The sequence below is a fragment of the Magnolia sinica genome, chromosome 7, assembly GCF_029962835.1.
Source record: "Magnolia sinica isolate HGM2019 chromosome 7, MsV1, whole genome shotgun sequence".
NCBI lineage: Eukaryota > Viridiplantae > Streptophyta > Magnoliopsida > Magnoliales > Magnoliaceae > Magnolia > Magnolia sinica.
Window position 1 is genome coordinate 11,653,498 of NC_080579.1, and position 13,733 is coordinate 11,667,230.

A 13,733-nucleotide genomic window follows, 5' to 3' on the forward strand; every position below is an offset into this window, starting at 1 on the left:
AAGCTGGGGCATCCGAGGCGCGCCCGACCGAGAGTCAGCCTATGGAAGAAATCCGGACGATTATCGGCGGTCCACAATGTGGGGGCGACTCAAACAACGCGCGAAGGAATCACGCACGAAAACTTAGTCAGCCTCAGTCCGAGCTCATGATTATAGATCGGCCATCAAAGGAAAAGAAAAGAGAAAGGTATTGCATATCGTTCACTGAAGAAGACGCCCGAGGTATCCATCACCCCCACGATGATGCGTTGATCGTCTCCTTGGCGATCGCTAACCGAAAAGTGTTTCGGATACTCGTCGATACGGGGTCATCTGCAGACGTGTTATTTACTCAAGCGTTCGACAAAATGGGGATCGAACGATCCGCGTTACGCCCGGTTCGGACCCCATTGATCGGTTTTTCCGGAGGACAAGTACTGCCCGAAGGGACTGTCTCATTACCACTCACCGCTGGTAGTGCCCCACATCAGACGACGATGATGGTTGACTTTCTGGTCGTCGATCAACCCTCGGTATACAAAGCGAAAATCGGCCGACCTTCATTGAGTCTCCTCCAGGCCGTGGTATCCACATACCATCTTACAATAAAATTCCTGACCGAGTCAGGAGTCGGAATTGTTAAAGGAGACCAACAAGACGCGAGGCGATGTTACATGATAGCCGTAAAAGGAGCCGCCGACAAGAATCCGACCAACATATTAACAATCGAATCGTTGGACCCTCGGGGCGAGAATTATGAACGAGGACAGCCGGTCGAAGATCTTGTCTCAATCGCCTTAGTCGAAACAGATGGATCCAAGACAGTGCGAATTGGCTCATCTCTGCAGTCCCCTTTGAGAGAAAAGCTGATCGCCCTGCTCCGAAAGTACGCCGACGTATTCGCTTGGAATCATGAAGATATGCAAGGGATCGACCCCTCCGTGGTGACTCACCGACTTAACGTCGATCCGTCATATCGACCGATCCGACAGAAGCGACGACCGCTCGGCCCCGAACGATACGCCATCATTGAGAAAGAAGTCAACAAACTACTCCAGGCTAATTTCATAGAAGAAATACACTATCCAGAGTGGGTCGCGAATGTCGTGCTTGTAAAGAAGTCCAACGGGAAGTGGCGAGTCTGTATTGATTATACCGACTTGAATAAAGCCTGCCCCAAAGATAGCTTTCCGCTTCCGAGGATAGACCAGCTAGTAGATAGTACAGCCGGACATGAGCTCCTTAGCTTCATGGATGCTTATTCAGGATATAATCAAATTGTAATGCATCAAACAGATAAATCAAAAACTACCTTTGTCACCGACAAAGGCCTTTATTGTTACCGAGTGATGCCATTTGGTCTGAAGAATGCCGGTGCAACTTATCAAAGGTTAGTTAACAAAATCTTTGCTCGACTTATAGGCCGAACCATGGAAGTATACATTGACGACATGCTTATCAAGAGCATACACGCGGCGGATCATGTGAATGATTTGGAAGAAATGTTTCTAATCCTGCGGAAGTTCCGGATGAAGCTAAATCCAAGTAAATGTGCTTTTGGAGTAGGCTCCGGAAAATTCCTCGGTTTCTTAGTCAGTCAGCGAGGAATAGAGGCAAACCCTGAGAAGATAAAGGCTCTGATTGATATGGAATCCCCCAAAACCATTAAGGACGTCCAAAGATTGACCGGACGAGTCGCAGCACTTAATCGATTCCTGTCCAGAGCTACGGATAAATGTCTCCCTTTCTTCAAACAATTGAAAGGAAGACAAGCGATGGGTTGGACGGAAGAGTGTGAAGCAGCATTCCAGCAATTAAAATCATATCTCGGTTCTGCACCTCTCTTATCAAAACCCGAACCAGGGGAGTCGTTGCTCCTCTACCTAGCCGTGTCCGAGGCAGCGGTTAGCTCGGCTTTGATACGAGAATCTGAAGGAAAGCAACTGCCGGTTTACTATGTCAGCAAAGCATTACTGCCAGCAGAAACGAGATACCCAAGCTTGGAAAAAGTGGCCTTGGCTTTAATAACTTCCTCTCGGCGGCTTAGGCCGTATTTCCATGCCCACACCATCATTGTAATGACCGACCTTCCGCTTCGCCAGATACTGCAGAAACCAGAAGCGTCCGGTCGACTCACCAAATGGGCTATCGAGCTGAGTGAGTTTGATATTCAATACCGACCAAAGGCAGCAATCAAAGGGCAAGCCGTAGCTGATTTTATCGCCGAAGGAACACCTTCAACCGAACTCTCAGTGAACGATACGCCGGAGGTCGATGCAGTGCCCACCTCAACCGCTTCCCCTTGCCCTATTCCATGGAATCTGTATGTCGACGGTTCTTCCAACTCGAAGGCCAGTGGGGCTGGGGTGGTGCTCCCCGATCACACCTATATACCGTATGCCTTACGACTTGGATTTCAAGCGTCGAACAATACGGCGGAATATGAAGCGTTGTTACTCGGCCTCCGACTCGCCGCTAGCATGGAGGTCACGCACCTAAGTGTTTTCAGCGACTCTCAGTTGGTTGTTAACCAAGTTACCCGTGTATACCAGACACGGAAAGACCGGCTAAGGGCTTACATGGAGAAAGCAAAAGAACTTATCAACAGATTTCAATTCTGTCGTGTAACTCGGATACCTCGTACGGAAAATAGCAAAGCCGATTTGCTAGCAAAGCTCACCTCGGCCGAAGAAGACGATATACCCAGGTCCGTCCCTGTCGAATACGTCGATAAGCCGAGTATAGATGAACCAATTAGCGAGGCCGTCAATACAATCGACTCGGAACCATCCTGGATTGATCCAATCCGCCAATTCCTTGACGAAGGAAAGTTGCCAGAGGATCGCACCGAGGCCCGACGAATTAAGATCCGAGCTTCCCGTTACACCATACTCAACGGGACCCTTTATAAGAAAGGATACTACGCCCCGTTGCTGCGGTGCCTCAAACCCAGCGAGGCAAACTATGTGTTACGGGAAATTCATGAAGGAATCTGCGGAAACCACTCTGGAGGGCGATCCCTCGCCTACAAGGTCTTACGACAGGGATACTACTGGCCCACTATCCAACACGACGCTCGTGAGCTCGTTCAAAAATGCGACAGATGCCAACGGTTTGCGGCAATTCCGAGGCAAGCACCCGAGGCACTGACACCGATGACTGGTCCCTGGCCTTTCGCACAATGGGGCATCGACCTCTTATGACCGCTCCCTATGGGAAAAGGTCGGACCAAATTTGTTGTGGTAGCGGTGGACTATTTTACGAAGTGGGCCGAGGCGAGAACCATTAGCCAAAATAACCGAGCGAAGATCACCGAGTTTGTATGGAAAAACATTATCTGCCGATTCGAGGTACCCCGTCATTATTACCGACAATGGAAGGCAATTTGATAATAGGAGCTTTCGTGAGATGTGCAAGAACCTCGGACAGGAATATTTATTCATCACCGCATCACCCTCAAACCAACGGACAAGTCGAGGCAGTTAACAAGATTATCAAGCAACATCTTCGGACCAAGCTTGGCCGGGCCAAAGGAGCATGGGCCGAAGAGCTCCCGAAAATTCTTTGGGCTTACCGAACTACAACCCGAACGGCCACAGGAGAAACTCCGTTTTCACTCGCTTACGGCTCGGAAGCAGTCACTCCCGTCGAAATCGGATTACCTTCGGCTCGAATCACCTTATTCAATGCAGAAGAGAATGAAGAACTCCTTGCACTCGGACTCGACCTTTTGGACGAACAAAGGGAAAGGGCGAGGCTGCGCACGGAGGCTCGATAACGACAAGTGACTCGGTTCTACAATACCCGAGTTAAGATTAGAAGATTCCGAAGGGGAGGTATGGTTCTTCGGAAAGTGTTTTCCAACACTAAGGAGTTTGGGTCGGGTACACTGGGACCCAATTGGGAAGGACCCTATATCGTCTCGGGCACCATTAGACCAGGAACATATCGGCTAGAAGACCTAAACGGACAGTCATTGCCTCATCCATGGAACGCTGAACACCTCAAGGTCTACTATCCTTAGCTTGCTATTTGATGTTTAAAGACCCTGAGGAAGAGTAAAGCCGAGTCAAATGAATAAAGACATGCTTTTCTTTTTCATTCGTCCGAATATGTGTAAGTACAAAAGCAACCGAATACATCGGAGCAAAAAAAAATATATACATATAAAAAACCAAAGTCTTCATGCGTCGGCCCCGTCCCCGGCAGTTGTGCCTTCAGCGGCGGCGTCCGGATTCTCGGACTCTGAGGTCGCCCCGCCTTCGATTTCTGAAACGTCAAGGTCAGGAAAAGACTTCTTTATATCCTTGACGCATTCCAGATATCCGCTCTGGAACAGGCGATCCCTCTCGTCCTCAAACTCGGCCGAATCAATGAATGCTTGGACAGCTTGGTCCCTGGACTTCTCTGCCTCGTCGGCCCGCTGAATGTGTTCCGCCGCCTCAAGCTTAGCCCGAGCTAAGTCATCCGCGCACGAAGCATGGGCTGCCAGAACTCGCTGATTCTCTTCTTCAGCTTTGGAGAGTAAGGCCAGTGCTTGAGCGACCTCAGCCTTCGCCTCGTCCAGGGCTCTTCTGGAGGAAGCCGCCTCTGCCCTCGCGTCTTCAGCAGCCTTCCGGGCAAGGGCCGCCTCGCCTGTCAGGATGCCGACTCGGATCTCGGCCTCTTCGCGACGACCTTCGGCCTCAGATAGAAGAGCCTGCAGCCGATGAGTTGAGGATAGCTCCTTGCTGGCCTTGATTAAGCAAGGAGCAAGTTCAAAAAGCATCCAAGCAGCGTGGCTGACGGTCTGCGACGACGGGGCGTTGTAGAGTTTCACGAACTCTCTCTCACACCCGTGGGCTAGGGCCCAAGGAACCATCCCCGACACCACTTGCTGCAGGACCGACGGCCCCTCCTGGTTCGTCTCCTCCCATCGGGAGGGCGCGGTCCTGGCCTCTCCTTCCCCCCTGGAGGACGCGGCCCCGGCCTCCTCCTCCCGACTCGGAATATCCGTCTCAACGCGTGCCGAGTCAGGTGCCGTCTGAGGGTCCGAAGCAGCAACCTCCGCCCTTTCGTCCGGGTCGGGAATCACCACGACGGAAGGGGCAGAAGAGCTCGCTGGCTCTTTCTCCTTCCGCAGCACCCTTTGCCTCTTCGGCGGCCGAGGCTCCGAAAGAAGAACTGACCGCGGAGGAGCCTTCAACTTCGTGACTGGCCTGAGGGCAGGACGAGCTCCAGTCATCTCCGGTTCGAGGATAATCCTGAGGTTGGGACGAGCTTCGGGCAGATCTGTTTAAACAAAAAAAAAAAGAGAATAAGTTATGGCGAATCAGGTCGGGGGAAACTCGGAAGATCCAGAAAACTCATTCTCAATTACCTGTAACTTCCGAGTCCAGACCTGCAAGATGAAGGCGCTCCGGTTGTAGAAGCACCTTCCAAGACCTATCTCTCGGATTCAATGCCCTCAACTCCTTAATCCAAGCCGAGGCACTGGAGCCAAGCTTCGGCCGCTTCTTCGGAATATCTGCCAAACACAAGTCCGTCAGACAAAAAAAAAAAAAAAAAAAAATAAAATAAAATGAAAAAGGGCGAGGGAGAGAAGACCCAAGTCACCTGCTCTCTGAAATGTCCGAGGGACACGAGCCTCGCAAGACCCGGACTCGTCCGTCTCCCATCGACCACATGCCCAGAACCAACGCTCTTTCCAATGTTTGTTGGAAGTGGGAGGGTCGGTTATCAGGGAACCGCCTCCGCCTCGCCAAGCAGCAAAGACGTAGAAGCCAGGGTAGTTCGGATTTACCCGCACTTGGTACAGGTGGAGAAACTCGTCGACTGTGAGCGGTGGCTGTTCCATCTCAGCCCACAACACCGCACATCCGAGTAAGTTCCTCCACCCATTCGGGACTATCTGCCCCGGGGCCGAGATAAAACTCCCCGGACGATGGCCTGAAGGGGCAGATGCAAGCCGCACTGCATCGATACTTGGTAAATTGCGACTGCCCCAGCGGGAGGGTGATCCGGCAGGTCATTCGGGCGAGGAAGATACGTGATGACCGACTCGGGGATATGATACCCGACTCGGATTCTGTCCAAGTCCGCCTCAGTCAAGACTGAAGGAACCGGACCGCTTAAATCTTCCCCCGATTCTTCCCCTTCAGACTCGGCCTGCGCCGATTCATCAGCAGGAACTGGGTCAGGGGTTCCTCCGGCGATTAAAATTTCATCTTCTTCCTCTTCATCTTCCTCCATGTCCCTTGGTAAGTTGGGCCTCCCCGGGCGGGTTAATAAGGATGACCCGCCACGGGAAGGAACGACGGAAGCAGGGCGCTCCGCCTGATCGTCGGTGACTCTCTCAGGCATACAAGCAGCGTTGGCATCCACTGCTATCTCCGTTAGTAAAGAAGGCGATTCCGCAACGTTCCAAAAACGTTGCGCTTCGCCTTCGTCTCCGGAAACTCCCCCCTGGGGGCTTTGAGAACTCCTATCCGCCATTATTATTATCTAATAAAGAGGAAGGAGAAACTCACCGGAGAGAAAGGAACAATGGCGGAAAGAAGCACCGACGGTAAAGAGAGAAGAAAGGAAGGAGATGAAAGGCTACGCAAATCCCAGAGAAAACGCGGAGCGAGAATGACAAGAGCAGTAAAAGTTCAAAGTGCGGGACCCCTGACGTTTTATAAGGTCGCCCTACGGCGGAGACATTAATGGGGAAATGATTCGACGCCTGCATCGGTTCCCCCACTCGACACGTGGCGCACGCCGACTAGCAACAATAATAGCTTTACTACGTGTCCAATCCTCATTGGCGGGACCTGCGATTTGATGGCTGACGGCGCATACGATGTCAGAAGCTGAACCGTCCCCCATCAAAGGTCTCAATGAATGCACTTAACGACTACTTCTCGTCTCGGACTAAGTTATGAACCGACTCAGCACTCGCTACTCCTCAGTGTCATAAGACTACTACTTTTGAGTAGTGAGTCTTGTTGGGGACAAAACATACAAGTCCGCAGACTCGGACTTAATGCCTCGGGTCACCAAAGGATGTGTCAAATCCGAGGAATTATTCGCTAGACCGAGGCAAAGGTTGAGTCGGCCCTGACGAGTCGTCAGTGTCTCGGGCATGCTTCGGGCGGACCTCTTTATCGGATCGACCGTCACAAGATGAAGCCGTACTCCGGATGTCTTGGGATAAGATTCCCGATCCCGAAGCTCACGGGATCGGATGAAGGCACGAGACGGACACGATCCTGTTTCCGTGATCCCAGGAGAAGATCCCGCGCACAATACCAGGAAGAGAATCCTCGTACGATTAAATGCCCCAGCAGCTATAAAAGAAGGGGGGGCCCTCACCTTGAGAGGTACGAAACAAATTCCTCCTAAAAATCTTTCAATACTTTGAGACCCCGAGTCCAGGCCTGACTTTGGCATCGGAGGGTCCCCTGCTCGAGCCAGGGTCTCCTTTGTTTTCTTTCTGTGCAGGCATACAAGGGTCCAGGAGGACGAACCAGATAATTGCATCAACAGAAGACGTAGACAGTATATCATACACAATGGAAAGCCCGGATTCTACACGTGTGCTGTATGTATCTCACACGCGTGTAGAATTACCCAACTGGAGCAGCGCTGGGGCGAGCCTCTTTCTAAGGCCACTTGCTAGAAGCTGTTTCTTCATTTCAATTCCCCCCTCCCGCGCCCGCGACGTTTCTCCCTCCGTGTCTTCGGATCGCTTCTAGGGCGTCCGATTCTCATGGCGATTCTATCGCTCTCGTCCGTTTTTCAGTGTGAATCCGACCCCAATCCGATCTCTGCAGCTGCAGAAGATCGCAGATCGATCGACCTTCGCTCCATCCACTCGTTTCCGAGCAGATATTCCGTCTTTCCACCGCCTCCGAAGCGAGGAATCTTCGATCTCGTATCCCGTTTTCGTGAAATAGGGTTTCGATCATCGATCTTGAAACGAACAGCGATTTCTACTGCAGATTGATAGGCATTTCACTGTATCATCGTTTTTGCGTTGTTTTGCCATGGTTCCGCCATCTCTGAGGTGAGAAATCTTTGATCTCGAACTTTTTTTTTTTTTTTTTTGCAAATTAGTGTTTTGACTATCGATTTGAAACAAATCGTGGCGTCTACTGCAGATCGACTGACATTTGTGTTGTATCAGCGTTTTTGTTGATTTTTTCCGCAGTTCCACCATCTCTAAGGTGAGAATTCTTCGATCTGGAACCTAATTTCCACCAATCAGGGTTCTTACTCTCGATTTTGTAACAGATAGTGACATCTACTGCTGATCGATTGGCATGCGCTCTGTATCACCGTCTTCACGGAGATTTGCTGTAGTTCCACCATCTCTGAGGTGAGAAATCTTGTATCTCGAATCTAATTTTCGTGAAATTGGGTTTTGATTCTCTATTTTGTAACAGACAATCACATCTACTGCCAATTGATCAGAACTCATTCCGCATTATCGTTTTTGATTCGATTTTCTGCTGTTCCAAGTCTTGGAGGTGAGAAATCTTGTTGACGTCATTTTTTGTCCTTGAGTTGACCCTATTTGTTTCTGAATTGGGTTTTGATTTGAGGTTTTGTAACATATAATCTCATCTACTTCTGATCAATCAACATTCACTCTATCCCATTGTTTTTTACTCGATTTTCTGCTGTTCCACTGTTTCCAAGACTAGAAATCTTCACGAAATAGGGATTTGATTCTCAATTTCATAGTAGATATTCACATGTGATGCAGATCAATCGGTCAGCATCCACCCTGTCTCCTTGTTTTTTATTTTATTTTATGTCATCCCACCGCCTCTGAGGCGAGAAATAATTGATCTCTGTTATAATTTTCGTGTATTATGGCTCAATTTTGTAATAGATAGTCACATCCATTGCAGACAGATTGCCATTTACTTTTATTTTTCCTGTTATATAACACTTTAGCATAAATGTCCACAGTTGCTCACTTTTACAATCTTTTTCGTCAATTATAACATCATTGCAGTGATATCTTCGATTTTGAATCCATTTGCATGAGTTAGGGTTTTGATTATCGATTTCAGAACATATAATCTTATCTACTGCAGATTGCTTGGCATTCAATCATTTTTTGATTTCTTTCAATTTTTCCCTTTCACATTTATGGCAGATCATTTAACCTTTACTCATTTTTTTAACACCACCAGTTTAATTGTGTGAGAATTTCAAATTGTTTTTTACTACTAAAATGGTGATGTAGTCTCTTTCAGCAACCAGGTGGAAACTGTGGATTGAGAAGAGAATCAAGGGGATCCGCATCATCTATTGAATATGCCATCCTCAGATTTGCATCATATGAATGCTGTAATTATGGATCACAACCACCATTTGTTCCAAACCGTTCATTAGGTTCATCTAAGCCCATGAGTAACCAAATGTCAGCTCCTTTAGGAAATCAGGAATCCAACAAAGTAGAAACATCTGATGGGCACCTCCATCAAGCTGAATTGGTTCGTTACCAGTCTCTAGCTCTTGCTAAATTTTCAGAAGTAGCAGAGAATATGCGATCACCTAGATCGGGTTCAAACACGCCTCGGTTGGGCCATACCTATTTTGATCCACATCCGATGGTTACTGAGGCTTGGGAATGCTTGAGAAAGTCTGTTGTTAAGTTCAAGGGACATATGGTGGGTACAATTGCTGCATTGGATCAAGCATCAGATGCTCTAAACTACAATCAGGTAATAGCTTAATGCTATCCTCATAGCCTTTCGATGCTCCTGTTTTGTGATTTTTTGGTTGTGTAAGTTTAATATTTTGTCAGATGCATTTTTCTTATTTGCTTATTCAGGTGAGGCTTTTATGAGGTCCTGATAGAAAAGTGAAAACATTAATATTTAAAGAATATGATTTGAGTCGTGTGGAGTAAATTGTATGCATGCACTTTTGGTTGTGATTGAGCCCACGACTTTGTGGTTGTGATCTCTAAAACCACTCAACTTGGCTATCAGGGCATATTTGCATGAGTTAAGATTTTGTACAAATAGCTCAATCATAGGTAGGCCTGTCAATGGGCTGGGTTGGCTTGTTGGGCTTTCAGGTTTGGCCACTTTTGGCTGGGCTTGGACTGAAATATTGGGCCTGTGGGTGAGGCGCGGGCCTAAAATTTAAGCCTGTTTATAAGTTAGACTGGGCTCGGACTGTCTATGTAACATCCCGTGTTTTCAGGACCCGAGTATATGACCCGTTTCCCAAAAACCCATGTGTTAACCTAAAAAGAGCCAAATTCCATATATAATTTTTTTCTTTTATCAGAGTTAGCAGATAAGCGTAGAATGGATAAGTCAGCATAAAGGAAAATTTTCATTTACATTTAGAATATACAAGAGGTTGCCCATAATGACTTATACAAACCAATGCCTCTGAAATTAACAAGTACAAGATTTACATGATTTGATACAGAAAAATAAATAAATAACAGAAAGTATATAAATATAAGCCGCGAGACCGCGTAGCTCCTCTTAGCAATACAGCTGTGCATCCCTGACACTTGTACCGGGTTCCTCATTAGTCTGAACTTGAAAATCACTTAAGCCACCTGTGCTACCTGTACGGTTATATATTTAATGGATGAGTGGTTAACTAGTGTGAATTCTCCCCAAGATTACACACCGCCGCCTCAGACAAGTATGACATGAAAACAATAAGGAAATCAAAACATAACAAAATGCATTCTTATTATACGCATGGATGCGTGAATGCAATCATCACCCTGGGGATGCTCATCCGTGCGGACATTGGGCTCGTCACCCATGCAATCATCGACTTGGGAATGCTCATCCAGTCGGACAGAGGCTGGCCGTTAACGAAGCACATCACGTGCGTACATCATGTACCGCATAACGATTGCCTATTGTACATCACGTACGTTAGCGATAGACGCTGGTCTGTGCCAGGTATGTATGATTAGCCAAACCATTATTAGTCAAGTTATAATCAGCCGGTTTAGTAAAACTTAAGGTCACTACGGGGGCTCGTCACCAGCGTAGGCCGACGGCTCGGGCATAGTGTCCCATGACTACCATCCTCGGCCCATGAGTCTATCGCCTTAGGGTGTGTATAGAACCCATCAACACGTGACCAATCGATTCTCAATATATGGAAAATTATCATCGTATGTTGAGTGGAAATGAATGTCAAATATATTGAAATACAATGATTAAAAGGAGTCGGTAGGCTTGCCGTAAACACGAATAAACAGCGGTGATAAAAACGTCAAATGGTTCATTACAAAATCAAATAGGTGGATTCACCCCATAGATGATAAGTCCCATGAATAAAGTTGCCACTAACGTAACCTCCATGTTGAGGGTCTATTCCTATCGCAATCAATCTCATTGCAACCTGAGTACGGACTTTCTTTTTTAAGTAGAGGTTCACCTCGCAAACTAGAGAGATTTCGATTCACGTGTGTCTTGCAAACAGTGCAATAACATATCCAACTAGCATAGAGGTCAAGTATCGAACTAGGATACCATCCTAATAGAATACAACCTAAGTGCAAGCGTAAATATAGTTCACGAACTATTAAACGAATCAAGGTCAAGCATATGCATTTGATATTCATGATTAATTCTCAACATATATCTAAGTAAACAAATCATATAATTAATCAAGCTCTAAGACATCATTCATAATCAATTTTTTAAAAAACTATCCTTGATCTAATTTAGAGATGGAAAGCTCAAGGGGAAAAGTCATCAACTTATATTTTGAATCACCAACTGATGTTGCTAGGAAGCGTGTGCACCCTTAGAATTGAGTCCTACCATGGATTGTGAAGTTATACGTGAGATCAGGTTTCTACAAGGTATTTATGGTCAAGATTAATATAACATAGGGTTTGAATTACTTGTTTTTAGGGTTTTGATGTTGAACGTAGGGTTTTCATCCTAGGGTTAGTCTCAGGAGTAGGACTATAAGGTATGTACAATTTAAATACAATATCATAATAATATGGTTAGTTACAATTTAACGTTAATGATATAACTAATATTTGTGACCATGGTAATAATTAGTATTACAATTGTAATAAAATAGTATAATCTATTATTAAAGATGATATTTCCAAGTGATGGATGCTATGCTAATATCATTAATGGTAGTTTCATTTATAGTAACTAACATTAGCGTAACATGTTAACAGTAATCATTATGATGATAATTAATACTATGATCTACCATTATAATAATATTTAAGAATGACAAAACAATACACTAGTATTTAATAACGATATTATTTTTATTTTCTTGTCTATGATAACTATAGATCATTTACTAATGACTATGCATTCCTAATATTAATAGTTCTACTAATGGTAGAGATGGTAACAATGTTAATTGTAATCGACGGAATTTCGATATGGAGAAAAAGGATGGGCTTACCTTAGTTGACTCGGTAGTTCAACTCGACCTCCTTCAAAATGTCAACCTGCTCCATGACTCAATCACCTTCTTCCCTTCTTTCTCTCTTCTCTTTCTCCTTCACTATCTCTTCTCCCACTCTCTTTTCTTCTTATGTATAGAGGTCCAGCAACCCCTGGACTTGACCCATCCAATGGGTCAGCAGGTTGACTCGGTGAGTTGACTCGGTTTGAAATCGAGTTAACTCGATCTCCTCCCTCTCTCTCATCTTCCTTTTCTTTACCTTTTCTTTTCTCCTCTTCCTCCTTTCCTTCCTCTCCTACTATGCTGGAATATCCAGCAGTACTCGAACCAGGCCCAACCTGGCTGGAACAGGCACATCTCGAACCTGGCTCGGCCCCAACTTAGCTCAGTTCGGGCCGCCTAAGGTAGTGGTGCAGTGCGGCCCAGCCCGAACTGTCCTACCCCCCCCCCCCCCCCCCCCCCTCTCTCTCTCCCCATCCGCTCCTTCTTCATCTTCTCTTCCAGTTGGAAACATCCAGCAGTGGACATCACGTTAGGACAGACTCGGTCCGATTCGAGCTTGTGTAGCAACGCATGCTCTCTGTTGGACCTTTGAACGCATTGGGCCCTATATAGGGTATAGACCCCAACAAGTCGTCATTGAAACGTCCATCAGATGGACCTTATTACTGCACAAACGGAGCCTGAATTGCGACTCAAACGGGTAGTGCAACGGTGAGGAAGATGCTCGGCCGTTAATGGCGTTTTTTGAATGGCCATGTGTTTCTTCGAAATGGGGCTGGTGGATGTCTTAGATTGATCCCTGGAAGCTAGTGGATAAGATTTTTCGAAGTTCCACATTCGTTTGGGTGGTGGGTTCGAAGGGAGGAAGAAACGGCTAGGGAAGGGCTGTTTTCGGCTGCTGGTTTTCTACGCAAAACCCTAGTCTCTGTAAATGGAATGGACGGCTAGAATAACCCTCCAAGGGACGTTTGAGATGGAAGGATGCATGGGCACATAGATAGTTGAGTTGGCTGTGCAGATAGTTTCCGTTTTCGAAAACGTGTGCTTGTAGGACCTGTTTGCGTCGAGAATGGTGTGGACGCACACATGTTTCCGCGTGTGGGAGAGATTGGGTTTTGGTTTAACCAGTGTTCGAGTTGTCGGTGTCGCTACAAGTTTCGCTGGCCGGAGATAACGATATAATATCGTTATCGCCGATAACCAGAAATGCAGGGAAAAAGGGGGAAACATGGAGAAAATGGTGGAATTTTTCAGTGAAACTTCAGGACATGCCTAAATACGCATATTTACATATTCAAGAATGAAGAAATTGTAAAAAAAAATGCATTAAATAATAAGTTTCG

At 46.6% G+C, this 13,733-nt stretch overlaps 1 protein-coding gene across 8 annotated transcripts in view; it reads left to right on the forward strand.

Annotated features, from left to right (window-relative positions):
• Positions 1–7,598: 7,598 nt before the first annotated feature.
• LOC131251054 (probable alkaline/neutral invertase F) overlaps positions 7,599–13,733 on the forward strand; it is a 30,845-nt gene continuing 24,710 nt past the window's right edge. The window contains exons 1-5 of one of the 8 annotated variants that reach the window (XM_058251526.1): positions 7,599–8,008; positions 8,103–8,168; positions 8,236–8,320; positions 8,388–8,471; positions 9,200–9,680. In XM_058251526.1, coding sequence (XP_058107509.1) covers positions 8,265–8,320; positions 8,388–8,471; positions 9,200–9,680 — 621 coding nt within the window. In that variant the 5' untranslated portion in view covers positions 7,599–8,008; positions 8,103–8,168; positions 8,236–8,264. Of the gene's footprint in view, positions 8,009–8,102; positions 8,321–8,387; positions 8,472–9,199; positions 9,681–13,733 lie in introns of those variants that run through there. The other 7 variants (XM_058251524.1, XM_058251528.1, XM_058251525.1 and 4 more) reach the window with 7 other exon arrangements.